Raw genomic sequence first — 26,322 nt, forward strand, 5'->3', positions numbered from 1 at the left:
TGCGTGCACCTCGTCGCATCGCCGCCACGGACGCCATTGCTACACTGCCACTATTTCCCCACAATTATAACTCACGAAAAACTTACGAAGATTACTGATCACGATATTATTTTAAAGAGGTTGATTCTTAATACAATATATATTGTGTATATATGTATATATATATATATATATATATATATATATATATATATATATATATATATATATATATATATATATATATATATATATATTAGGGCTTTCCAAAATAGGGTAAGTGCTTACATTAGTTCACTTACTTTTCACCGTTCAGCATTCCATATTTCTGCACAGTCATAATTGTCTTGAAGATTGTCCTCATATCAGACCATCAAACAGTAATAGAAATTACATGTCAAATAATGACTCCTCTCTGATCAGACATCAGGTTACAAGTGAAAACAACAATATTTACAAAATATCCAACACTACTAACTTCATATATAACCATTACCCATAATTCAGTTGACGAGTTATATATATGAGGCTTAAACCAAAGTCTCATCTCAGTATAGAGCAGTGCATTAACAGTGACGATCGAAATTTTGACATGAATACCATTGTGAGTTATATATATATGCAATAAAAATACGTCAGAAAGAAACTAGCATCATAAATTAAACTACATTGCAATTCAGATAAGGATTTCCACACCTAAATAATAGATCCAGATCCTGTCAAGCTCACTTGCTGCAGATATTAACCCTCCACCTTCCTCCCTAAAAAACCACAGATGGCCACTACTCTATAAGTAAAAAATAATGAACTTCTTGAAATTGATTTTAAATTCATACAAAAAAAACATTCAGAACCAGCCGTTGTTCCCATTAAATCTCCTCCAAATTTCTAAAATTAAGACCCAAATGCAAATCAGTATTTTCCTTTAAATTTTAAATGAAGTATATTGCAACTATATATGTTGCACATAAAATAGCTTGTATGTATTAATAAGTTACCTACCTTCAATAATTCATCCAAATTAACCCAACGCAGAGGTCACATTACACAAACAAATATTGTCCGACAATATTTCCAATTAATGTAGGTAAACTTATTAAATCCAGAACTCACAATGGCAAAGCTAACAACGCATGTCAAATGTACTCACGTTAAGCTGTCCGACGATCTTGTCGAAGGCCCAGTACCATCGTTCCCTGGCGTTCATCTTCTTCTTGGGCGGGCCCTCCTCCCCCGGCACCCCGCCATCCTCCTCGAAGCTCACGTGGCGCTCCTCGGAGGACGGAAGCGGCGACAGCTTGGCGTCCCGCGCGCCCTCGCTCTCCTGAACGGCGGCGTCGACGTCAGCGGGTCCCGAACCCATTTTCTACCAAGGAAGATGATGGATCAGTTGTCAACAGCAACTGTTTTTGTTACACATATCGAAAAAGTAAGTGAACCTTAACTTAAACATCAGTAATTCTTCAAGTAAAATAATGTCATCGAAGTAAACATCGAAGTGTCATCGAAGTGAACATCGAAGTGTCATCGAACCTGAAGGCCTTCGCCATCCCGTTCGTCACCAAAAATATATATTTTAATATTAAATAACCGAAAACGACTGGTCATTTTTTTGTAGTGACTGTAAAAGGACCGTCGCAGTGGATGACGCCATAGCCACTGGGTTCGTCAAGTACAGTACCGTTGGGTGTGGCCACTAACTGGACAGGTGACAACAAGGACAGCCTCGCTCCTGGCTACGGGAATCTTTTTCAGTCCCTACAAGTTTATACAAGGAAAAGGTCACATCCACTTTCACTAGAGTGGTGACTAAGATACAAGATATTCACTTCCTGGATTCCAAGTTTCACATACTGTTTTCAAGCTATTTATATATTGTATATAAATTAAGAAAAGATACACGTTAATGCACATTAAAATGTAGATAATAATAATTTTCCTCACAAGAAACTTGTTTACCTCGCAGTAATTAAAGTTCATATTCACTTTTCCAAGTGGCAAACGTCATTGAAGTTCAAAGCCCTAAGTAGCTCCCGACGCCACGAAGCACTCTAAATAACTGACAAAGTACTGGTGCACGCACACCAGCACGCCATCCGTTGTGATAAGACGTGGTCTTGAGCAAGATGCTCAGCTTAAGCTCTCACCCAGTGCCCTACTATGTTACAATGAGACCGTCGCCTCCGTGAATGATAATAGCCTAGCATACGTGTGATTCAAGTTCAAGTATGTTTATTGAGACAAGAAAGAAATACTTCTCAAAGGGATGGAGTAGCTTAGGCTATTTCTACCCCCCATGTGTGTGATATTACACCCAGAACTGTGATACAGAAGGACGATAAGTGCGCTGACAGAAATAAAACAAATTTGCATGGTAGTGGTCGAAATAATTACCAAAAATTAAACAAGATATTATAGAAGACTTCATATTAGTAACATAATAATGTTAAGCTCTACACAGGAAAAGCAAGATTCAAGAGTAAGAAAAACAGGACGATTTGTAACACCTGGGGTTAGTATATCTTAGTTCAGCATTAATTTTCGTAACGGAGTTTATCGAGTCCGTGTCAATTTGTACATATTGCCATTGTCACAATATTTTAAATCAATACAGAATTTAACAAGCTTAATTACATAATCTTTTCTTATTTGTGGATTAAGAGGCACATAAGAAAGCATTGATAATTGGCAATACACACCCATACATACATGCATAAATCTATTCCTTCTGAAGATGGATTGATTAATACGAAAGTACTTAAGGAATTTCTTGTCTCATTTTCCTTCGTGTGCAAGTATTGCATCACTATATACACCAAGATCATGGTATGTTTAGCAAACGCAAATTTTCTTCTACTGTTTGTTATGCACACTTTACAGTGACCGGCTACTTCAATCATCACTTTATAGGCTATTGTGCAATTTACATCTTGCTGACCAGACCACACACTAGAGAAGGTGAAGGGACGACGACGTTTCGGTCCGTCCTGGACCATTCTCAAGTCGACTGTGATGAGGAATGATTGATTGATTGATAAAGATTAAGCCACCCAAAAGGTGGCACGGGCATGAATAGCCCGTAAGTGGTGGCCCTTTTGAGCCATTACCAGTATCAAGAGCTGATACTGGAGATCTGTGGAGGTGCGACTGCACCCTGTGTGACGGGAGATGTCTCCCTTGTGAATGTGTTGTGATGAGGAAGTAGAGACAGGCAATAAATAGGCAAGAGAGAGGTGCGGAACAAAGTGTAGTAGAAGGGATAGTAGTAGGAATAAGAACTGCAGAATAAGAATTATACTTTAGCCACGTTATTGTGACTCTTCGCCTGCTTTACAACTTGTATTGATATAGTAATTACAATATAAATACTTCTGCAGCAGGAATGTCTACAAGTTACAAAGTAAACCTACATTCAGAAATTATCCCCCACATTACTTGTGTAAAGGAAGAAATGTATATGTTTATCTCTCAGAATGTTTGGTAATATGTTTATTGTTTGTGATGTGTGTCTATGTATGTATTAACACGATGTACAGAACGGGGTGAGAATAGCTTGAGCTACCTCATCCCTTTGTGTGTATTTTACCTCCATAAACTTATTTCAATTTCAATTCAATCCCCCACATTTACCTCCTAACGAGCTTTCTACGAAAAATCATGTTAATTTTCATTACATCGTCTTACACGAATCTTTACGCCTATATAGACCATAATTTGCGTCATATTAAAGCACTTCAACTGGCATTCACTGCACACATTACAATTAAAGCACTCTATGTCCTGTTTATCTAAATTCGGCTGCAATGTCTTGCCTGCAGTCTTACATCATTCTGCAGCGTCTAAGTATATCAGGGGTACTGCCTGCGCATATTATATCTTAACAAGTACCACGCTTAATGCCTGGGTAACAGCCGATCTCCCCCGAATCAACCTACCACTACACATAAGGGGCATAACTGGCCGACCCCTCACAGTGTTCAAGAGAGAACTGGATAAGCACCTCCAAAGGATACCTGATCAACCAGGCTGTGACTCATACGTCAGGCTGCGAGCAGCCACGTCCAACCGCCTGGTTGATCAGTCCGGCAACCAGGAGGCTTGGTCGACGACCGGGCCGCGGGGACGCTAAGCCCCGGAAGCACCTCAAGGTAACCTCAAGGTAACCCAGGCTTTGCGCCCTGGTGAGGCCACTCCAGACCGACGACCAGAGCGCAACTCCATAGTCTCCTGAGACTGACGGATGCCTACTACTACCACATGAGCTCCTTCCTCACACGGCGCCAGCATGGTTATGGTTGTTTTAGATTTAACTACTCAGAACAAAGTGTCCATGTAGCACGGGCTATGGCGAGCCCGTAAGCCAGCATGGTTCACCGGCGAGTTTCACACCTGTGTAGTGTATATCCGGTCCTGATACGGGGTAGACCGCGGGACAATTGACGTGTCCGACATGTCAACATCTCCATGTCACCTCTCCTCCATGTCACCTCTCCTCCATGTCACCTCTCCTCCATGTCACCTCTCCTCCATGTCACGTCTCTTATCGCCATTCATTTCCCCTTTGATTTATTAATAATGATATATGGGTAAATTTCATAATTTTTTTTGCATGAATTTCTAAGGCAAAATTGAATATTGAATTTTTAAGGCAAAACACTATAAATCCATATAAACTTTTTGACCCTTCGAGGATTCGAACCTGGGCGACGAGAAGTCACCTCCACTGGTTATCCAACCCGTTCTCACACTAGGCTGTTTAAAGCAGCGGCCGGCCTCCCCAGACGCATTCATCAATTTTAACATATTGTGTATTAAAAATTGGTTTGTTCTCATATATAAATTATGAACATTATATATAAAAATTCGATATATATAGTTAGGCATAGGTTAGGTTAGGTGTTTAAGTTCTGTTGCCTATTACTTGTATTTGAATTACGTGGGTGAAGCATTTATAGAATTGTGGTTCGAACAGACGACGTGAGCGAAGCACTTGTTCCGGAAGTCTTCAGACGTCATCAGTTGTGAGTCGTGTGTACACCACTTTTCATTCATAAACAGAGGATTTGGCGGCTGGATTAACGAGCTTAGATCTTTGTATGCGAGGACGGGCTAGGTTATCCCATGTCTTCATCAACAAAGATCAAATGTTCATTACTACAGCCACCAAACCTCTTGATGAACGAGAAAGTTTACACACGACTTACAACCGATGACATGCGTACTTTTCTCGAACAATGATTCGTTCACGACCTCTGCTCGAATTGCACCTCTTTAAATGCTTTACCCACATACAGTAAAGTACTTCAAATACAAATAATCGGCCACAGAATCTAACCCAACCTAACTATTCATAGAAATTTGATATATAATAATAATATTACCTTATATATGAGAACAAACGAATTTTTCAAACACAGTACCATACATTCAAATTAATGAATAAGTCAGGGGAGGACGGCTGCTGCTTTATCGAGCCTCGCCTAAGGGTGTGTTGTGGTATCCAGGACTCATACCATTCCATCATTCCCTCCTCACCCAACACCCACCTCTCGTCACATTCCCTCTCTCCTTCATCTCCCCCTCTCCCCCTGAACTCGCAGAGAGAGGGAACTGAACTCCCAGAGTTCTCACTCCCAGGGAAATAAACTCCTGCAGAGTTCATTTCATATACCTGCACATTTTCATGATTTACTTGAAAATGATGACCCGAATTCACAGAAATAAATGGAAGTTTGAGGTTAAAGGCCAGAAGAGGGAAGTCTGGAGGAAAAGAGAGGGTTAGGGGGGGGGGAGAATAGAGATAGGGTAAGAGGGGAAAATTGGCGAGATGGGAGGTTATATTCAGATGATTTCGGGGCTTTGCATCCCCGCGGCCCGGTCCTCGACCAGGCCTCTTTTTTGTTACACACCCCCTCAGGAAGCTGCCCGTAGCAGCCGTCTAACTCCCAGGTACCTATTTACTGCTAGGTGAACAGAGGCATCAGGGTGAAAGAAACTCAGCCCCTTTGTTTTTGCCTCCACTGGGGTTTGATTTTCAAGTTAATATTCATCTAACTTTACAGGGTGACTAGTCTGGGGTACAGAGCAGACATAACCTGGTCAGGATCATCCTACTGGTCTTATTACTAAGAGGTCAGCTTGAGTCATTCATTTTCTTTACATTTTCTGAGAGATGTGGAGGAGAGAGAAGAAGGGGTGGAGAGAAAAGAAGATGGGGAGAAGCACGAGAGACAAATTGAGAGGGAAGAAGGGTGAAGAAAAGGAGAGGTAAGAGACCGGGATGGGGGAGACTGGGAGAAAGGGAAGGAGAAATGGGAGAGTGGGAGCTTGGGAGAAAATTTTGAAAGAAGGGTGAGTCGAGAAAAGAGAGGGGATCAGGGCAAGAGATGGGGGAGAAGGGGAATGGGTAAGGAAGGAGGGAGAAAAGGGCATAGTAGGATACCCCTTCCCCCAATGATATTTATATGAGATAATTTTCTTGTCTCTGTATGAGGTTGGAGGCTATAGACACTTGGTCTTGGTCGGTCCTATTGGTAAAGATGAGATATATATCCCTGGAAACACAAACCGTAACTGTCTGTATTTAACGCTTGTTACAACTTGTAATACAGTTGTTATATCTTGGCTTAACGTGTTTATGACGTATTAAAACGTTCTTACAACTTGGTATATTGGTTCTTATAATTGGTTAGGCGGTGTTAAAACTTGTTCAAACGTTGTACCAACGTCGTAGTTTCGGTGTGTGTTTGTGGCGGGATATAGGACCTAACTATGACCTCACCTCCCCCCCCCCCCCACCTCAAACACAGCAAAACGAGTGAAATACGGGTGGCGTAGTCCCAAGATTTCTTCAACCAAGCATTAACATAAATTCAGTATAACTCTCTTTCTTGTGTGTAATTACCTAAGTGTAGTTACAGGATGAGAGCTATGCTCGTGGTGTCCCATCTTCCCAGCACTCTTTGTCATATAACTGTGTGTGTGTGTGTGTGTGTGTGTGTGTGTGTGTGTGTGTGTGTGTGTGTGTGTGTGTGTGTGTGTGTGTGTGTGTGTGTGTGTGTGTGTGTGTGTGTGTGTGCGTGTGAGAGAGAGAGAGAGAGAGAGAGAGAGAGAGAGAGAGAGAGAGAGAGAGAGAGAGAGAGAGAGAGAGAGAGAGAGAGAGAGAGAGAGAGAGAGAGAGAGAGAGAGAGAGAGACAGAGAGAGAGACAGAGAGAGAGACAGAGAGAGAGACAGAGAGAGAGACAGAGAGAGAGACAGAGAGACAGAGAGAGAGAGAGAGAGACAGAGAGAGAGACAGAGAGAGAGACAGAGAGAGAGACAGAGAGAGAGACAGAGAGACAGAGAGAGAGACAGAGAGAGAGACAGAGACAGAGAGAGAGACAGAGACAGAGAGAGAGAGACAGAGAGAGAGAGACAGGAGGATTGAATCTTCCTGGGTTCCACAGAAGTTGTTCTGGCTCAACAAGTCACAATGCAGAAAACACAACAGGGGATAGTTTTCCACCCATAAGGTAATAAACCCAAGGAACTGCCTACTTGCCAAAACTGAACTGCCAAGACTGTACTCCCGTTAAAAATTCAGCTTGAAATAATCATCAGGTATAATAGGGGGTCCAGCTTCTGACAAGCTGTCGATTTCTTGTTCCCAACGAGGCCATTACAGATGGTGACCCTCAGGTCAATTCATTAAGGACTTTACAGAATGTATTGACAGTGGGTATGTATGATCTACACCACATTACTGCAAAATGTATGGATTCTCTGTGAATATGATTTACACACCTCTAAAGAATCCATTAGATCAGAGGTGGCCATTATGTATTCTGCATAACAATTAGCCTCGAAAATGTAATTATGCATTATGCATCTTCACACAACTTCACTAACTAAAACAATATGGTAAGTACCACTATTCATAGTCTATTATCACATTAATGTATCACTAACTACAGTACAATACACCAAAACCAAGCCTATATAACTTCATAAGCAATGCCATTCTTAATTAAAATGAAATTTATCATGAACAATCAAACCAAGGGCAGCAATAACATCTAATTTAGTCCTTGCAAATACTGTAACAACTAGACTGTACATTAGAAATTTATACACAACCTCTTGTAGCTAACATTAAAGGCGTAATGCAAATATATCAAAAAAAGTTATTGTGTACAATTGTTGTAAATAAATGAACATAAATTAAGGAATCTACCTGTTGTTCCAGATGAAGGGCATCCTCTGATGCTGTCTGCAGATAAAGCAACAAAAAGTTTAGAATAAATTCATACAGTGAGTAATCAGTAATTGTATATAAACACACAAAAAAGCATGTGAAAATAGACCAGATGTTCCACAATCTTCAATGAAGAATTCAGCAGCTCAGACTTCCTGGGCAATTACAAGGCTAAAACTTATGTGGAGCTGGTTGAGACTCTAGTAAGGAACTATGACACAGTGGGCTGCAGATGTCCCTCAAAGAACATATTCTTGATGATCAACTTCGTTAATTCAAGGAAAACATGGAGGTGTACTCAGAGGCAGGGCAAGCACTTCCACAAGGATATACTGTACTGGAACTTGAATGCCGCTACCATGGACTGCTATAATAAGAACTTGATGGGAGATTACATTTGGGCGCTGATTTGTGAAAGTGATTTACGGTATAATTGTACATCTCGAAAAACCACTCACTCATAAATCTTTTTTTAGTAATTTTTGTATAACTTTAGTATAAATATATGTTAATTTTGATTCGTATGTTGTTTTTCTGACTTTATGTGAATGAAATAAGTAAATTTAAAAAATATCAATGTCCTTGTCACAGAAACAGTCTGAAGGGAATAATAATTGTTTTCTATATTTTATAGGTGTAAGCAATTAGTAAATATCACTTACAACCCAGGAACAAGAATTGTGTTATTAAGCTATTGAGAGAAATCAATTTCAGATAAAGTTATTGAACAATGACCAAGTTTTAACAAATTAAAACATGTTGAACTCGCATTATAAAACTACAAGAGATCCATCGCTGATAAGTCTGAGAAGACCTAGAAGTTATATTACTAACAGCACAAAGGTGATGTGACTTTTGTGTCCACACAATAATAAGCCGATTGAAGTTACATCTAATATCACATTCAGTAATAACAACAGATGAAATGTTGAATCAAAACATTAAACATAAAATGTTAAATCAATAACCAAATCTGTGTATTAACAGCACTGAGCTTACCACTGTCATCAACCTCATACCATAAGTGATACACCATAAGTGTTAAAAGCAGGCGGAGAGCTTCATCACTTCAACAAAAACTAATTATAAAGTCTGTATAGTGGGAAGACAAAGATGTTCACCTTTTGAGCTGGTGTCTGGTCAGGAAGTGTTGGGCCAGGTCTGCTTGGGTCGCTCAGCACCTGACACACAGAGAGAGAACACATAGTAACAGGCAACACTGAAGCACTATACACGAGGCGTACAAGGCACGAGTGGGAAGTACGACACAAGAGAGTACACAAAGACTTGGCACAGTAATTTTGGGGTAGAAAACCTACAAATGGCTGAGGGAATAGTTTGACAAACATTATTACTGTGAGAGATGTTCAAAATACAAAGCAATATTATACACCCCAAGAGGAAATAATGTTCAGCAGAACATACATATACCATACTGAACATGCACCAGCACATATATGTTTGCACACTTACATGCAATGCAACACGACATGTCTTAAATTGTGGCATTAGATGACAAGAAAATAATGTATGTTTATAAGGAAAAATATGAAATAATAGAAGTCTGTCATAAATATATACAATATGGGAGAAAGTTGTAAAGAATGCATATTAATGAAAGAGTTGTGTTTTAATATTGAAGTACAGTATTACGTATTCAGACTCCTTTTTTAAAATGGTAATATAGTACTGCAATATTGTACAATGCATTTTACTTGTAAATGTTAAAAAACCATATACGCCTTAGAGCAAAATCCTGAGTAAGAAATTTGTATAAAGGGCAAAACAACAATAGCTAATCAAACTGGAAATATACAGAAGATAGCTACCAAAAATCGTAACTGGGATGCTCTTTGTCCCAGAAGAAGAAGAAGAAGAAGCAGATATACAGTACCAATATAACTAAAGGATTTGCACAAGAATGCAATGCAACCTACAGACTAAATATCATAAGAAATCCTAAGAGGGGCAAATTCACCTTTTGTTCTACAACTGCTGCCTGTTCCTCAGTAGACTCTTGAGGAATCTCTCCCTGACCCTATGAATCAAAGGATAACACCAGCCTCAGGAGAGAGGGATAGCTTATTATGACTTATATGCAGAGTGATACTTTTAAAATTGTCTCATGTATGACCAAAGATAACAAAAAAAAACATTATCAACATTTGTGTTATCCACAGTATGTGCTAGACCATGCAGGCTACTTGAAGTAAGCCTTGTGAGGAGCATTTGTGATCAAAAGGGGTGAGGGAAATTAAATTTATGCATCATGAGGATGGATATTATATATGCATATTTGAAATATTCACCTCTTGACTAGCCTCGGTTGATTTAAGCACCTTTTCTGGGGGTTGGATTCCGATGGTAGGCTGTGGATACATGTGTTATGTTATTAAATACTTGTATTACCAGCTAGGTATATGCCCATACCTTGTCTGGTTATGCACAGAAGAGCCAGATGAAATTGCAGAATAGAAAAATTGGCAAAAGGAAAATGATGATGCAGCAAACACTTATATGCAAAATTGAAACAAAAATCATATCACCACGGTAATGGAAACAAAGGAAAACTAAACATATCTTTAAAAATTGGTTAAAAAAGCAAAATGCAAACAAGAGTATCACGTACACAGCATCTAAAATAGAAATGCACATACAAAAAGGTGGGAGTAAATAGAAGCTTCAGATATAAGAGAGCTGGGAAAGATCAAAACAGGAAATTAAGGGTTTGTGATTGTCTTGTAGTTACTCTCAATTTGAGAGTTAATACTCAAGGTATAGTTAACTAGCATAATGATAATGTTTTTGAAGCCCATTGTACCATTAGGAAGATAATTTTCTCTCTCTTGCAACTTTTGGCACTTTGAATGAACTAAGTCAAGCATTTAAAACTTTCCATGCCAATAATGGTAAAAAAAAAGAGGCATTGCAGTATTTCTCAGTTCAATATTTTTCTAGCTTAGCATGAAAATACTAGTCACTTATACTGAAGTGAAAGCAGGTAAGTAAAAATATCAAATGCAATATGTCGTCAGGTCAGAATTCACAATGCCCATATAGTACATGAGTTCATCACAGCACAGGGAAGGGAGTAAGCAGCCAACTAAATATCATAAATAATGGCCTCAGCTACCACGACACTGAGCCAAGGGAAGCATGTCATCAATGTATTGGCAGTTAAGTCATCACTGTGCCACTGCTAAGTCACCAGCCTTAGCTAGGGTGGGGGATCACCTCGACTGTGACTGCTCCTTCCAAATGATGTTGTGGTGCTTGTTCCACTTCCCCCGTCACCTCGGGAATCCTGGCCAGAACACCCAAAGTAACAGTAGCGGCTGTAGTGGTTGTTGTGGTTGTGGTAAATGGAACAACTGTGGATGTTGTTGAGTAAGGAATTGTTGAAGTAGATGAATAAGTAGTGGTTGTGGCAGCAACAGTTGTGGTAGATATCACAGTGGTTGTAGAAGTAGAAGTGATTATGGGAGAAGCGGTGGAAGTAACAAGGATGGTGCTGATACCGACTGAGGCATCAGCGGAAGCCAACACCTCTGTCTGTTCCACGGCTGATGGAAAAAATACAGACTTCTCTGAGTCTTTCATCTCTTGCTGTTGTTGCTCTTCCATCTGGACCTGTGCCTATCACACATGAGAGAGGAAAGTAACAGTTGAAGTAGAAGTTGGGAAAATATTTTGAGAAGCAAATCTAAAATTAAGTCAGGGAACCAAGCTATACTAATTCTACTTTTAAGCACGAATAGAAAATCTACAAACATACAGCATTATGCAGGTATATACCAGTCTATTCTCACAAATAGACAAAACCAATTACTATCATTTTACTCCAACTCACTTAAAACCTATTGAGGCTGATGCCAGTTTACGCAAAAAAGGCAAAAAACTACACATTTCAAAGGGCTTTTGCTTCCACTAAAACCATTCACTTTGTATGCCTGTATCCTTAGCATACATATAGAAATGCATTTATTATTGAGTGAGGACAGGCTGTATATTCTTCACATTGATGTATGATATTTGCAATAATTTATATATAGCAGTGATGAAATTAAACAGATTTTAAGCAAATATGTGAAATTAAAAGTCTGATGTATTGGGCAAGCACATGTACTATAACACCAAAACTGACCTCCACAGCTTTTCAAACACTTATTGTCAAAAACATAAAAAAAAACAAAATTTGGATTAAATATTAAAGTACTATTTAAAATAGTTTTAAGTTACTTGAATAAGATGATGTTCAAAATATTGTACAATAAAACTGAAAGCAGCAAATACTGTAGACGTAGCTACGTACACAAGAGACTAATTACTTGATTTATGTTACTTGTCAGAGACAAGACAGTTACTTGTCTCTTGAGAAGAGACTTATGTTACTTGTCAGATTGGAGAGAAAATATAATCAGTGTTAGGCATCTTGCTATTTTAAAATTGTATTGGACTTCACTTTAAAAAAATAACGTACAGTATTGAGATAGTAATCAATGAAAATAAATATCTGGTAAATATCTGAGCAAAAACAATTGTTTTGAATGCAAGATGCGACAAACATAATGAGGTTACATAAAAATATCTTGTAACCAACAAATTGGACTTGGATTAATAAATAATGAATGCATCTATTTATCAATACAAAATAAATTAATGACCTGCATGCTGCATGGAAATTGATTAAAATGAATAAAGATTAACCCTTTAGAGGACATAATTCATCTCTGGCTCAACCCCCCATGAATCAATTTTAAAATATAAACATTTTTGCACAAGTTTCTTCCTTACAAATGAGTTAAAAATATTAAAAAAGAATAAAAATAATTTAAATATTCTATATTTTGTATATCTTTGGATATACAGAATTTAAAAAATACTGTAATTAAATTCTGATACTATATCATTATCAGTTCCTGAAATGTAGATTAAATGTTCTATCTTAATTTTTATATTTTCTTTTCATATAGGTAATAACAGCCAGAGGTCAAATCTTGGTAGTTATAAGGATTTATAAGTAAAACCCAATTTCTTTAAATTTGTATCTTGAGATGATTTCGGGGCTTTAGTGTCCCCGCAGCCCGGTCCTAGACCAGGCCTCCACCCCCCAGGAAGCAGCCCGTGACAGCTGACTAACACCCAGGTACCTATTTTACTGCTAGGTAACAGGGGCATAGTGGTGAAAGAAACTCTGCCCATTGTTTCTCGCCGGCGCCTGGGATCGAACCCAGGACCACAGGATCACAAGTCCAGCGTGCTGTCCGCTCGGCCGACCGGCACCCGTGTATAGTCTATGATGTAAGCCAGAAACAAGTTGTATGAACTAAAATACGCCATATGATGTAAGCTGTCATCTAAGGGTTAAGTGTAAGCTAAAAAATATATGACAAAAACATAAGAGTAATTTTTGAATTTTAAGCAGCAAATTCTTTATATTAGTATAAACAAAATTTCGTATGATTTTAGGTTACCAGACAGTAAAATTATAACTATTTTGAAGATAGTGGGTATCTTCAGATACGATGTGTTTGAATATAATATGTACGACTATTACACATACTGTCAACACTCACAAACACATACATGCATACAGTTGGCACAAAGAATTTGAAAGGGATGGTAGATATCAGAATGCAGAAGATGCTACATTCATCCACAGCTTTAAATGAAGATATGATACATAGGGCAAAAAAATAGATGGGAACTATTGCATTAGATTACTGAATGTAAGAAATGTAAGACCCAGGAGCTGAAGCTCAGTCCTGTAAATGATGACCAAACCACACCCTAAAAGACGACGACTCAAACATCGTCGTCTCCTCATCGTCTGGTGTGTGGTTTGGTCATCATATCTTCAGCCACATTATTGTGACTCATCATCTGCATCAGTCCTGTAAATGTTATTACTTACATAAGTTTGAATTATACTTCCAGTCATAATATTATCCTTCCTACTGTGTAAGCTGTCAGACTGTTCTATTTTTTTACAAACTGAGGAGAAAACATTTGCAAAATCTGAGTAATTCCCCAATTTAAATTTTCTGCCATATAAATGTATCCTAACACTTGCCCAATACTTCACCTAGAACATGGTATTTCAATTCCAAATTAAAAATAGTAATCATGCTGTAAAACAATAAAAACATTCTGATATAAAGGAAAAATCAACATTTATTACTTAAACAAAAACAGCAGTGATGAAAATGTTAAAATGAGAGATGGTGAAAAAGTATGATCCATGGGAGCAAAGTCAAGCCGTTTTTGATGATATGACCATGCTAGTTTAAGCTCTGATGCCTCTTATGTTTTTGGATAATCGACTGTCACTTTATCTTTGACATGTCGGAAAACTGCATGCAAAAAACTGTTACCAATAAATAATAATAATAATAATAATAATAATAATAATAATAATAATAATAATAATAATAATAATATAGCATCTGTAAAAAAAGAGAAAATTTAATTGCAATATCCAAAGGCTGCTTGTCAACAACAATATAATAACTGTACAGCACATGAAACGTAAGATGAGCAGTAAACCACAAACAGTTTCCAGCAGGCAGTTGCTCATAAGTATCACAGACAGCCAGAATCACCTCTGAGCTGGGTTTCTGCAACATTTTCATCTTTTCTTCAAAAGAAGCCTTCTTGGAATGATCCGCAGGAGGCTCGGGTCTTGGGTGGGCTTGTTGCGAGACCTAAAACCCACGAGTTGTATTTTGACGTGACCGGTGGAAACAAAGCTCTTTATTTTAAAAACTGTTGAAGCTTTTGATACGGAAAAGAAATGTTTATATGATGCCTTAATTACTATAATCATTATTTCCTTGAGTTTAATCTCATTAAAGTTTCATGAACAGTATGATACATCATCATATTTAGGCTAATAATGCATGTTCATTTTCTTAATACACTGACATTTAAAGTTTACACCTTTATTCTATATACAGTAGTTTATATTAAATTTGCTTTTCAATGATAGCATGCCTATAAACAACATTAGGGATAATAAAACAATTCAGAATTAGCTTGTATTAGTTAGACGGCATGCCTGCATTAAATGAATCTGAACTGAAGAGATAATTAATCTTTTATACTTGTTTAGATTAATCATCTTAAATAACTTAAATATTGGCCAAAGAAGCAAAGGGCTGTTTTAGAATATACTGTATATTGTCCCTCTAAAAGCTACTGTGCTAGTCTCTTTAAAATTGTGATTGGAAGGGGACATTGCAGCTCATATTTCTTTAAGAACTGAATTCAAAATTCTTCTAAATACAATCTATATGTACAAGCTCAAGCAGTCCTGTTGGTCTTGCACTACAAAGATTGAGGAGAACCTAAAGGCTCCTGACAGGGAGTTATAAGCCAGCATCAAGTGCTATGAGACTCAAGGTAACGTCTTACTCACACACACACTTGCTGCAAGTAAGTAGAGTGAAGCTGAAAATATATATCAGTTCCTATACAAATAACGGCATTTTGCTTACAATTCCAAATGAATCACTTCTTACTAGTACTCAGATACAGTGCTGCATCTTCAAATTAAAAATTGTAATCTTCATTTCTGCATCATATAACACAGAATGATTCACATGCCCAAAATTGGTATCCATTAATTTTTATTATTTATTTATTTATTTATTTATATATATACAAGAAGGTACATGGGGATTGTGAGGATACATAGCATAGTGATTACATTCTTGTAAAGCTACTAGTACGCGCAGCATTTCGGGCAGGTCCTTAATCTAACAGAAAATTTTAAGTAGGTAAATACTAGCAAAATTTATAAAATGATAACAGGTACATTGCAAGAAAAAAAATTGAGATGAGAGATGGTCTTATAAAAATGGTCTGGTCTGTGATGGTCCAAGATGGACCATGGTCTGGCCTGTGATGATAAGATGGTCTTATAAACAAGACCATTCGTTTCCCAGCATTTTGATACATTTTTACATTTTCTAAAAGCATCAATGGCTCTGCAGACAGCAAATGAGAGTAATCCTTGTACTTATCACAGTGCCTACAGTTGATAGCTCAGCACACAAATCATTCTACATTTTCCAAATTTGCTATATAATCATAATTAGAGTAATTCTTGCCTTTCTTTATGCAGTGATATAAATTAATAATTTGTATACATTTATATATTAAAATACAGTAAGTATTTATGACTATAAATAGGTGTGCAATGTAGAATAATAAAATTGTGTAAAGTCAGTTTTATCATACACCTAATATTGATTTGCAACTTTTAGTACTGTACTTAATATCATTCATTATTAATAGAGGTGCTGTCTACAAATGTTTATAAAATCTGATACTCAATAGAACTACATAATCTCGACACTGTTAGCCCTTTCTTTTAATATACAGTATGGATGTTAAATCCTTTCTGTACGTTTTCATGCCAAAATCAATGTTTCAATCCCATAAATTGATCTGTAATTAGAAAATGAGTAGAAATGTATTATGTATCACTGGGTGTCCAAAGAGGATGGTGAGTTAAGTACTGTAGTGAAAATATCATGGCTACGGAACACTAAAGTGTTACACTATGCTTTATTTCCTAACAAAAACCAAATCTTATATGACTGAATTTACTGAATTAAATTTTTTTAACTCATAATATAATTTCAGACTACTGATGATAGGAATTTAAATATTACAGTAATTATATACATTACTGTGATTTTACTAAGATTTTTGTGACATCTTATCAGCCCATAATTTTGCCTTACAGCAAGTGTGTGTTGTTAGAATAATCAAGTAACATTCAGAGGACTCATATGAATCACTGTTACCTCTAGTACAGTTTGTAGCCTGTACTGAGTCACTATTTATGCAGTTTGCAACTAACTAGCTTTGGATCAGAAACTCCAGCACTCATTTCCATTTATCGCAAGGTTAAAAACAACGTCTACAGGGAAGAAGCATCGCATGTCACCCCAAACCTATTAAGATTTAGAGGGGGGGTTTGTCTACAATTGGTCTCAGAACCAAAAGAACCACAAGTTCCAAAAGAAAACCACGCTTATGATACAAGCAAGATGGAACATGTGATAAACATGCATATGTGAATAATTCAAGATAAATGGACGTAAAAGTGTTCAACTACGCCAAGACTTCACCTTCTCAACAGGCGGTTGTTTGACCTCTTTGACCTGTTCCTCATGGGCAGGCTGGCTGGACAGGACTGTAACCTTGGCTTGAGGTTTAGGCACTGAGGCTCTCGTTATATCAGGTATCTAAGAAAAAATGTGATGTTTAAAGGAAACTTATTTCTGAATGTTCCTTTGTTATCTTCAAGATAAAAAATTACTTGCATAAGTACTGTATAACATGAAAAACGTAAAAACGGAAATAATATTCATTCACATTTTGCGTTCGGAACAATATGTTTGTGGAAAAGATTAAATTATTTTAAAGTCATTTAATTGTATTCAAACTCGGCATGCTCCAAGTGTGAACATTTCAAGTCTCACTTCTCCATAAATTTCAAGAATTTATTTCATAAAAAAAATCACCTTGATGGGCAAGGAGGTAGGTAGGGATGTGGGTAGCGGTGGAAGTTTTAGGATTCCTTTCATCTGTCGCATTTTTTCTTCGAAGGATCTCTGTCTATTTACCTGTTCAGCTGGCCGATTCAAAGTGGCCGGTGAGGGACCACTCTGAACACATAGCAGAAAGAGTAATTATTCTCATCCTTGAATACACACTGTAGTACAAAGAACGCATTTCCAGCAACACCAACAACAATGTCAACCCTATACGCTAACAGACACTAAATATTGTTGGTAAAAATGCATCTGATAGAATTAATTATAAGCAATGAAAGTAATCATACTTTCACAAGCATCTGTCTTCACATAAGTGACTAAGAAAACTAGAATGTTAAAAAATCAATCCATATCCCTCGATCATGGACACCAAAAATATACGTAGTGTAGACAGCAATACAGATTCAAAGCAAATTGTATGTTGAATATAACAGTGAATGATGTTATTTAACAGTTGTCATAAACAATATTGCAATGTTTGTCTAAAATTGGATGCATTTATCATTAGCAACATTTATAATTATCACTTGAAATAAAATGCAGATGCATGAATGTAAATTCACTTAAAATGTGTGGTGTACTCACCACACCTAATATGTGTGAACTTACTTCCCCTAAAACGTGTGGTGTATTTACCACACTAAATATGTGTGTGTACTTAGTTACTTACCTAATATGTGTACTCACCTCACTTAATGTGTGTATACTCACCTCATCTAATACATGTACTTGCCTCACCTAATGTGTGTGTACTTACCTCACCTAATATGAGTACTCAACTCACCTAATAAATATATATATATGTATGCATGGGTGTGTGTGTGTGTAATTACCCAAGTGTAGTAACAGGACGAGAGCTACGCTCATAGTGTCCCATCTTCCCAGCACTCTTTGTCATATAACGCTTTGAAATTGCTGACGGTTTTAGCCTCCACCACCTTCTCACCTAGCTTGTTCCAATCGTCTACTCCTCTGTTTGCGAAACTGAGTTTTCTTATATTTCTTTGGTCAGCTTTGTTTAGTTAGTTTAAATCTATGACCTCTTGTTCTTGAAGTTCCAGGCCTTAGGAATTCTTCCCTATCAATTTTATCGACTCCCATTGCTATTTTGTATGTAGTGATCATATCGCCTCCTTTTCTTCTATCTTCTGGTTTTGGTATATTTAATGCCTCTAACCTCTCCTCGCAGCTCTTGTCCTTCAGTTCTGGGAGCCATTTAGTTGCATGTCTTTGCACCTTTTCCAGTTTGTTGATGTGCCTCTTAAGATATGGGCACCACACAACTGCTGCATATTCTAGATTTTACCTAACAAAAGTCGTGAATAATTTCTTTAGTATTTCGCCATCCATGTATTTAAAAGCAATTCTGAAGTTAGAAAGTGTAGCATAGGCTCCTCACACGATGTTCTTTATGTGGTCCTCAGGTGATAGTTTTCTATCTAGAACCACCCTTAGATCTCTTTTATCAGAATTCTTTAAAGATTTCTCACAGAATTTATAGTTGCGTGGGATCTATGTTCTCCCATTCCACATTCCATAACATTTGTGTGTGTGTGTGTGTGTGTGTGTCTGTTGACTAACCTCACTTCATCTAGCTGTTTGAAATGGTTGAGCTCCAGCTACTAGGCCCTCCTCTTTAACTATTCATCAACTAGCATAATTTATTATACTAGCCACTTGGATTCTATTGTACCTACTTTTGAATGTAGAGTCATATAACACGCCAACCTCCACTAATCTCTCTGTACTTCTTTCCATTTCACTATCCTTAAAATGAAAAAAACAATTAAGATGTACAGTACTGTATTTCTGACTTATTGTTCATTTTCCTTCCATTCATGTTCCCATTTTTCTGATCCGTCCTATGTTGAACAGCCTGGCCATGTCCACCCTGTAAAAAATCTTATGAGCACACATTGGGATCAGATTTCCTTCTGATTGTTTGCTCTTCTAGAGATACGAGGTTCATCTCTTTTAACTTTCTTAAGCTTTTTTATATGCCTAACTAGATGAGGACTCCATGCTAATTCTGTGTTTATGGACTAGTTTTATTTATTTGGTGTACATTGCCATGTTCAAATTCCCAAAGGCAGTTTTAAAGTTTGCCAGTCTTTAAATTGATCTAATTTGTATGTACCTCAGCAGACAGGTGTGTTTGGAGTGATATAAACCCTCAGGTCCTTTTGTCTGCCTGACCCTTGGTGTGTCTTTACTTCCAGATGGTCCATTCTTTCCAGCTTCATTATTTGTCAATCACTAGAATTATATTATACAGCCATTCACATAACTATTCCTGCATCCTATCAAAGTTTTCATCTACAATTTTTGTTCTAATCATCTTTGAGTCATCCAAAAACATAAAACTTTAGATACAGTTTAGATACCTATTCCTTCCGCATAGGTTATTAAAATATATCAGAAACAGTGAAAGCCCCAGGAGTGACCCCTGGTGGACTCTTGTTTTGGCATCTAGCACTTTCTCATTTAAATTTGTTGGCAAACAAGAACGTTTGGAAATTATTTCAGCACCTTTATTTTCTTAGCTTGAGTCTGTGGCCTCTTGTCTCAAGTTGCAGGTTTTTAAAATTCCTCATTGTAAATGTTGTCAATTCCTTTCACAATTTTGTAAGTGGTGATCATGATGTCTCATTTCCTTCTATTTATTAGTTTTAACAGGGTTAATACCTCAAGACTCATCATAGCTCCTATTTGTGTAAGTGTAATTACCTGAGTGTAGTTACAGGATGAGAGTTACGCTCATGGTATCCCGTCTTCCCAGTATTCTTTGTCATATAATGTTTTGAAACTAATGATGGTTTTGGCCACCACCACCTTCTCACTTAACTTGTTCCAATCATCTACCACTCTGTTTGCAAAAGAAAACTTTCTAGTATTTTTTAGGTATCTTTGTTTCCTTAGCTTGAATCTGTCTCTTCTTGTGTGTGTGTGTGATGTCACAATCTTATATTTTCAAGGTATTAATATGCATGTATGACTATTTAATGTGTAACATTATGCTTCGCAATGTATAAAATTTATACTGTATACATGTACAGCATTATTAAAGCCTAAAAAAAATATACTCTAAAATAAATCTATAGTTCTGTACCTATAAGCAATAAATAAATGTATTTTAAAATTATGAAGTAAACTTTTAAAATAATCAAGCAATATATTAAATCTTTTTAAAGTTTATAGAAGATATATAACAAGAGCAAAAAATCCACTGCTTAAGGCCCAAGATAGTTAAGAGTAAAACATTCATCAAGATTCTCATGCTTAAGTGCTTGCATGTTAGGTCAAATTAATCTCTTCCCATGACATACATACAGTTCATTGAGAAAGTCAGGTATCTCCATAATAATAATGATGACATGCGTTCATAGTAACCCTCTGAATGTCAAGAGGGTATTTAGAATGATAAGAATAATTCTTGACTCAACAGAGAAGATAACAAAGAGGAGGATGTCGGTACAGCCTTCTGAAACTCCACAAGTATTTAAAACTCATAAGTGTTGTTGAACAAGAGAGAAATATGTGGGACAGAGTGACGGCATTGGTTTGGCAGCGAGTGCCCAGAAACCCGCCAAGTTCAGTTTTCGTGCTTGCCATGCAAGAAGCGATTGGAATAGCATGCTTTGTCGCGGCCCACTTTAAAGTCACTCAACATGCCCCAAGAAGAGACTTAAATTTAAAAAAGAATATTGTAATCACTCAAGTAAGAGTGTCTTGCTTGAAAACCTTGTAGAAGGTAAATGAAGCTTCAGATGTTCTAAAAAATTCCAAGAAATGGTTCTTTTTCGTACACATATATAAAAAGTATTAAACTGACAGCACTATTCACCTGTGCTTGAGAAGAGTGGGTTGGTTGGCCCTGTTGTAGTTCTCTAAGTTTAGCTTCAAAATTTAGCTGTTTACTCCTATTCATTTTAACATGTTCCTGAGCTTCACCAGATAATTCATCCAGTATTTTCTTTTCCAATTTAGTTTGTCCTGCAGCTTTAGTCTCAAGCTGGGCATCAGATTGGTCCAGGGTTTGGCCATGAATACTTTCAGGAATCTGAGACTGACCCTCACACTGTACTGGAGGCTTTTGCTTAAGCTCTTTAACATCAGGGTGAACCTGAAGCTTGACTTGTGGTGGTTTCTCCCTTACTTCCTCACCCTGTGATGTGTTGTACACAGGTTTTGATAACAATATTGACAAAAAGTCTAACTTTCCATTACAAAATTAAAAGGGTGGTCCTTTCAAGGACAACTATTAATTAATATTATCTACATTTCCTCAAAATATATATATTTATTAGTAAACACCATTCTGTTTACTCTTGGCAAATCAATTCAATATGCATGCAGGAAAAGCATGCAAATGTTCACCTTCTCAGAGGCCGCTGCCGAGGGCACAGTTTTCGTAATCTGCATCATTTTTGCCTCGAAACCCATCTTTTTGCTCTCTTTATCTGCAGAGGCTTCTGTGGGCCTCCCTTTCCCTGCAGGTGCCTAGAAACAATACCACAGTGCCATCAACACAGAAAGCCATCACACCATGGGTGGCAAAAAAGCTTCAGGCTTATGCTCCCACGACACTCCCCGGAACCTGGGCCTCAAGAAACCTGTGCATTCTAATGACTGCCTACAGTGCTGTGGTAAGAACTACAGTAGCTGCTGACTGACTGGTGTTACACAGAAGAAGTGGTGCCTGTGGTTCCAGGGAATGCAAGAAGTGCTGGTTGTGTTGGAAGTTAGATTTCTAAATGGCACATTATTTCCACCCTTTTTTATGTTTCTCATCTTGCCTTTCTCTCTCTATCTATCTATCTCTTTCATTCATTTATCTCTCTTTTGCCACTAACTGCATTTACTCTTTTTTTTTACATTTCTTGCTTCTTTTTTGCTTGCACTGCATATTCATTCACTTACTGTCTTTCATTCTCATTCTCTTCCATTCTTTCTTTTTCTTTCACTTATTGTACTTGATTTTGCTCAAAAACAAACTTTCTCACTTCTTATTACTAATCTTTCACTTGATGTTTCATTCACTTTCTTTATTCATTATAATGCTTAATTTTTTCTTTTACTGTACTGTATATATATATATATATTTAGAAATATATATATGCATCTCATTCACTTACTTCAAAAGGGTCTCCATTTAGAAGCCTGCTTTATCTACCACATAAGTGGTAGTGGTAAAATGTCAAGCAGTCTCAGGCACATTAATGAGGCTCTGCAGTAGAGTGTGACTGAGAAGGAAGGTAAAGAGGCACACACACATACTATGGGAAGACTAGAGGCAAAACTAAGCTGAGGGGTTATGTGTGCTGTGGCGGCAAAAACAAAAACTCGAGTGCAGCGAAACCTCAAATGTGTTAAGGGAGTGGGGGAGGAGGGAAGTAGGGATGTATGTCTGATATTGAGCGACTTGTATGTTTAGATATTTTTTAGTGCTGCCGATAGCAAGAATTAACCATGCACTGGAGGAACTAAAAGTCACCTTAGTGGTATCACTCTCAGCCATCGCGTGCTCCGTCCGAGTCTTCATGTCGAAATCAATGATCTGGGAAGCGGAGGAGGTACGGAGGTGTCAATACAGTTACATGAGCTATTTCCAAAACAAGTTAAAGATTGTAAGTGTTATTTATTGTAAGAGCTAAATTATTTCTTTTGGATTTTTACGAGTTTGTGGGGATGCCGGGGAAGAATTAACACAATGGAAGGAGAAACTGCTCATGTTAAAGTAGTAGGTATAAACGAATGGGGAGGGGAACTAAACTAATCAAGGGGGTTCAGTGAATAAAAAAGTAAAAAATTATCTACTGGAGAGACAAAAGTTATTATGACGGAAATGCGTCATTGTACCGCCAAGGAGAGAATGCTATTAATAACTAGATCTAGTGCATCTGTTATACTTATGCAGGTGAGACTGGCTCTATTTTATATAATTTAAAAGAATTATTCGATAATAGTTCTAAAATAGGTTCTATTTTCTACAATTAAAATATCGATTCACTTTGACTGCTATTTTTAAAATAATGAATTGATAAAATTGATAAAAATTCAATTTAGAAACTACAGGTATTTGGAAAATTGGAAATAATCCAGTCAGATATATATATATATATATATATATATATATATATATATATATATATATATATATATATATATATATATATATATATATATATATATATATATATATATATATATATATATATAATATATATATATATAAATATATATATATATATATATATATATATATATATATATATATATATATATATATATATATATATATATATATATATATATATATATATATATATTTATTTATATTTATATAACTGGTACTTTAACTACATGAAAAAGACCAACCATATTTTGCACTATGAAAACTTGCTTCATCCATTGCATTAAAAATACCGTATAAATTATGGTGATATTAATGGAACAGGACGCATCGTATTACTACAGGTAAAAGAGGCTATACAGTATATATATATATATGCGTTTGACTAAGGCAAGACAATGAAATACTAACATGGAAGAAGTTAACTCGCTGAAGAGACAGGGTAATCAAGACAACATAATGCACCGATCTGCTTCCATATAAACAATGCAAGTTGACTAATGAACTCAAGAATCTATGACTTGCAAATTGATTTAAAATGCAAAACATGTCAAAATCTTTAACTCCTTGTTGCAATCAAGATATACGCAAAATTTTACACTTATAATTATAAATAAAAGCTACATAAATTTGCCTATTACATCACTTTGGTATCAACTTTAAAAAAAACTCTTTCAACAAAACTAGCATGATAATGTACAAGGACAATGAATTGAAAACTCTACATATAGTATCTAACACTTTCTTAAAAAAGAGCATTGCAGTCAAGACTTTCACATTTTCAATTTGATTTAAACTTTATGAATTTTAAAATTTACACGCGAAAGACAAGCGAAAATAACTAAAGTACGAAAAATCTAGCAGGATTAATGTAAACAGAAATATTCACCTTAGACTCCTTTGGCTTCTCCTCTTTTGCCTACGAAAGAAGGAATAGAAAGAAGTATTGAATAACAAAGAAAAGATAGAAAGAAGATAAAACTGGAATAGAGAGAGTTGATTTGGATGATTATATGTTTGTTTTCAGAAATTTTTCATATGAGAATTGTTAAAAATATATGCATGAATGTGGTATATATGAGATTATATATATATATATATATATACTGTATATATATATATATATATATATATATATATATATATATATATATATATATATATATATATATATATATATATATATATAAATATATATATATATATACAGTATATATATATATATATATATATATATATATATATATATATATATATATATATATATATATATATAAATATATATATATATATATATATATATATATATATATATATATATATATATATATATATATATATATATATATATATATATATATATATATATATATATATATATATATATATATATACCTGTATATGTATATATTCAAGTTTTAATCTATTATAATATATAAAGTTCAGATGAGTGTTGGCGTGTCATTACATCAAAGGAAGAGAAAAACCCAAGACCGCAAAGCATTTTCCATTTAACAATTTGCATCAAGCCTTATATCATAGCTTTTCCAGATGTTAGAACACATAACATAAGAAGGCTTAATGTATATTTTTTATTAAGAGTGTTAAAAATGCACATAAAATTATGATGTTTAAGTTCATATTACAGTCAACTGCTGTGCAAAATGCACATTTCAGAACAAACTATCTCAAGTTAAAATTTAGGATCAGAGAAAAAATATATTTGAGTTGAGTGTGCATCACATTCAGCTACGAGATATTTTAAGTTCAAACCCTAAGAAGATATGATGTCATAAATTTGTTACAAGTGCACACTTTGACGAGTTTAAAGATAGCTTAAGAACAAACTGTGTTGCAAGCTAACAACTCAAAAATATGCTACATGTTCAAACCGCTGGGTATGTTAAAAATTGTCAACAATATATACTGAACAGGTCATAACAAATGTACAACATTACCACAAATGTACAGATCAAGACATATGTACACCTCTACAACAACACTAATGCCGCACTAAAGCCTTTACTTACCTTTCTTGGTCGTGTTAATTTACTTGAGATCTGTGCCATTTAACAAAACATATAAATGTATAACAAGAACCAAAACAAACACCATCATATTAAGACCTACACACTAGGTTAATTGATTTAGTTTTACATGACAGTAAGCTTTGATATTGTATTTTTGATGAGCGTAGAGGATGAGTGTTTTACTTTTCTTGGTTCCTGCTACACTTCTTATTTCCAGGATCCTTTTTTGTGTTATCCTAAAATGCTCACCTTGTGAAGAAGCCCCTCTCATGCATTTTCTGACTTGTACAGTATGATTAGGGTCTAAATATTATAATGTAAAATTTCATTATTAGAACTTTGTGCCTCTATTTCTGACCTTTTACTTCATACCGCAA

The 26,322-nt window shown here is 36.0% G+C and overlaps 1 protein-coding gene across 2 annotated transcripts in view; it reads right to left on the reverse strand.

Moving 5' to 3' along the window:
- Nucleotides 1–1,098: 1,098 nt before the first annotated feature.
- LOC123773199 (uncharacterized) overlaps nucleotides 1,099–26,322 on the reverse strand; it is a 394,183-nt gene continuing 368,959 nt past the window's right edge. For both annotated transcript variants that reach the window (XM_069315377.1, XM_069315378.1), the window contains 7 exons: nucleotides 24,805–24,834; nucleotides 23,277–23,339; nucleotides 10,523–10,582; nucleotides 10,192–10,251; nucleotides 9,335–9,394; nucleotides 8,193–8,228; nucleotides 1,099–1,345 (listed from right to left, as the gene is read on the reverse strand). In XM_069315377.1, coding sequence (XP_069171478.1) covers nucleotides 1,103–1,345; nucleotides 8,193–8,228; nucleotides 9,335–9,394; nucleotides 10,192–10,251; nucleotides 10,523–10,582; nucleotides 23,277–23,339; nucleotides 24,805–24,834 — 552 coding nt within the window. In that variant the 3' untranslated portion in view covers nucleotides 1,099–1,102. The remainder of the gene's footprint in view (nucleotides 1,346–8,192; nucleotides 8,229–9,334; nucleotides 9,395–10,191; nucleotides 10,252–10,522; nucleotides 10,583–23,276; nucleotides 23,340–24,804; nucleotides 24,835–26,322) is intronic.

The sequence above is a fragment of the Procambarus clarkii genome, chromosome 81, assembly GCF_040958095.1.
Source record: "Procambarus clarkii isolate CNS0578487 chromosome 81, FALCON_Pclarkii_2.0, whole genome shotgun sequence".
Taxonomy (NCBI): domain Eukaryota; kingdom Metazoa; phylum Arthropoda; class Malacostraca; order Decapoda; family Cambaridae; genus Procambarus; species Procambarus clarkii.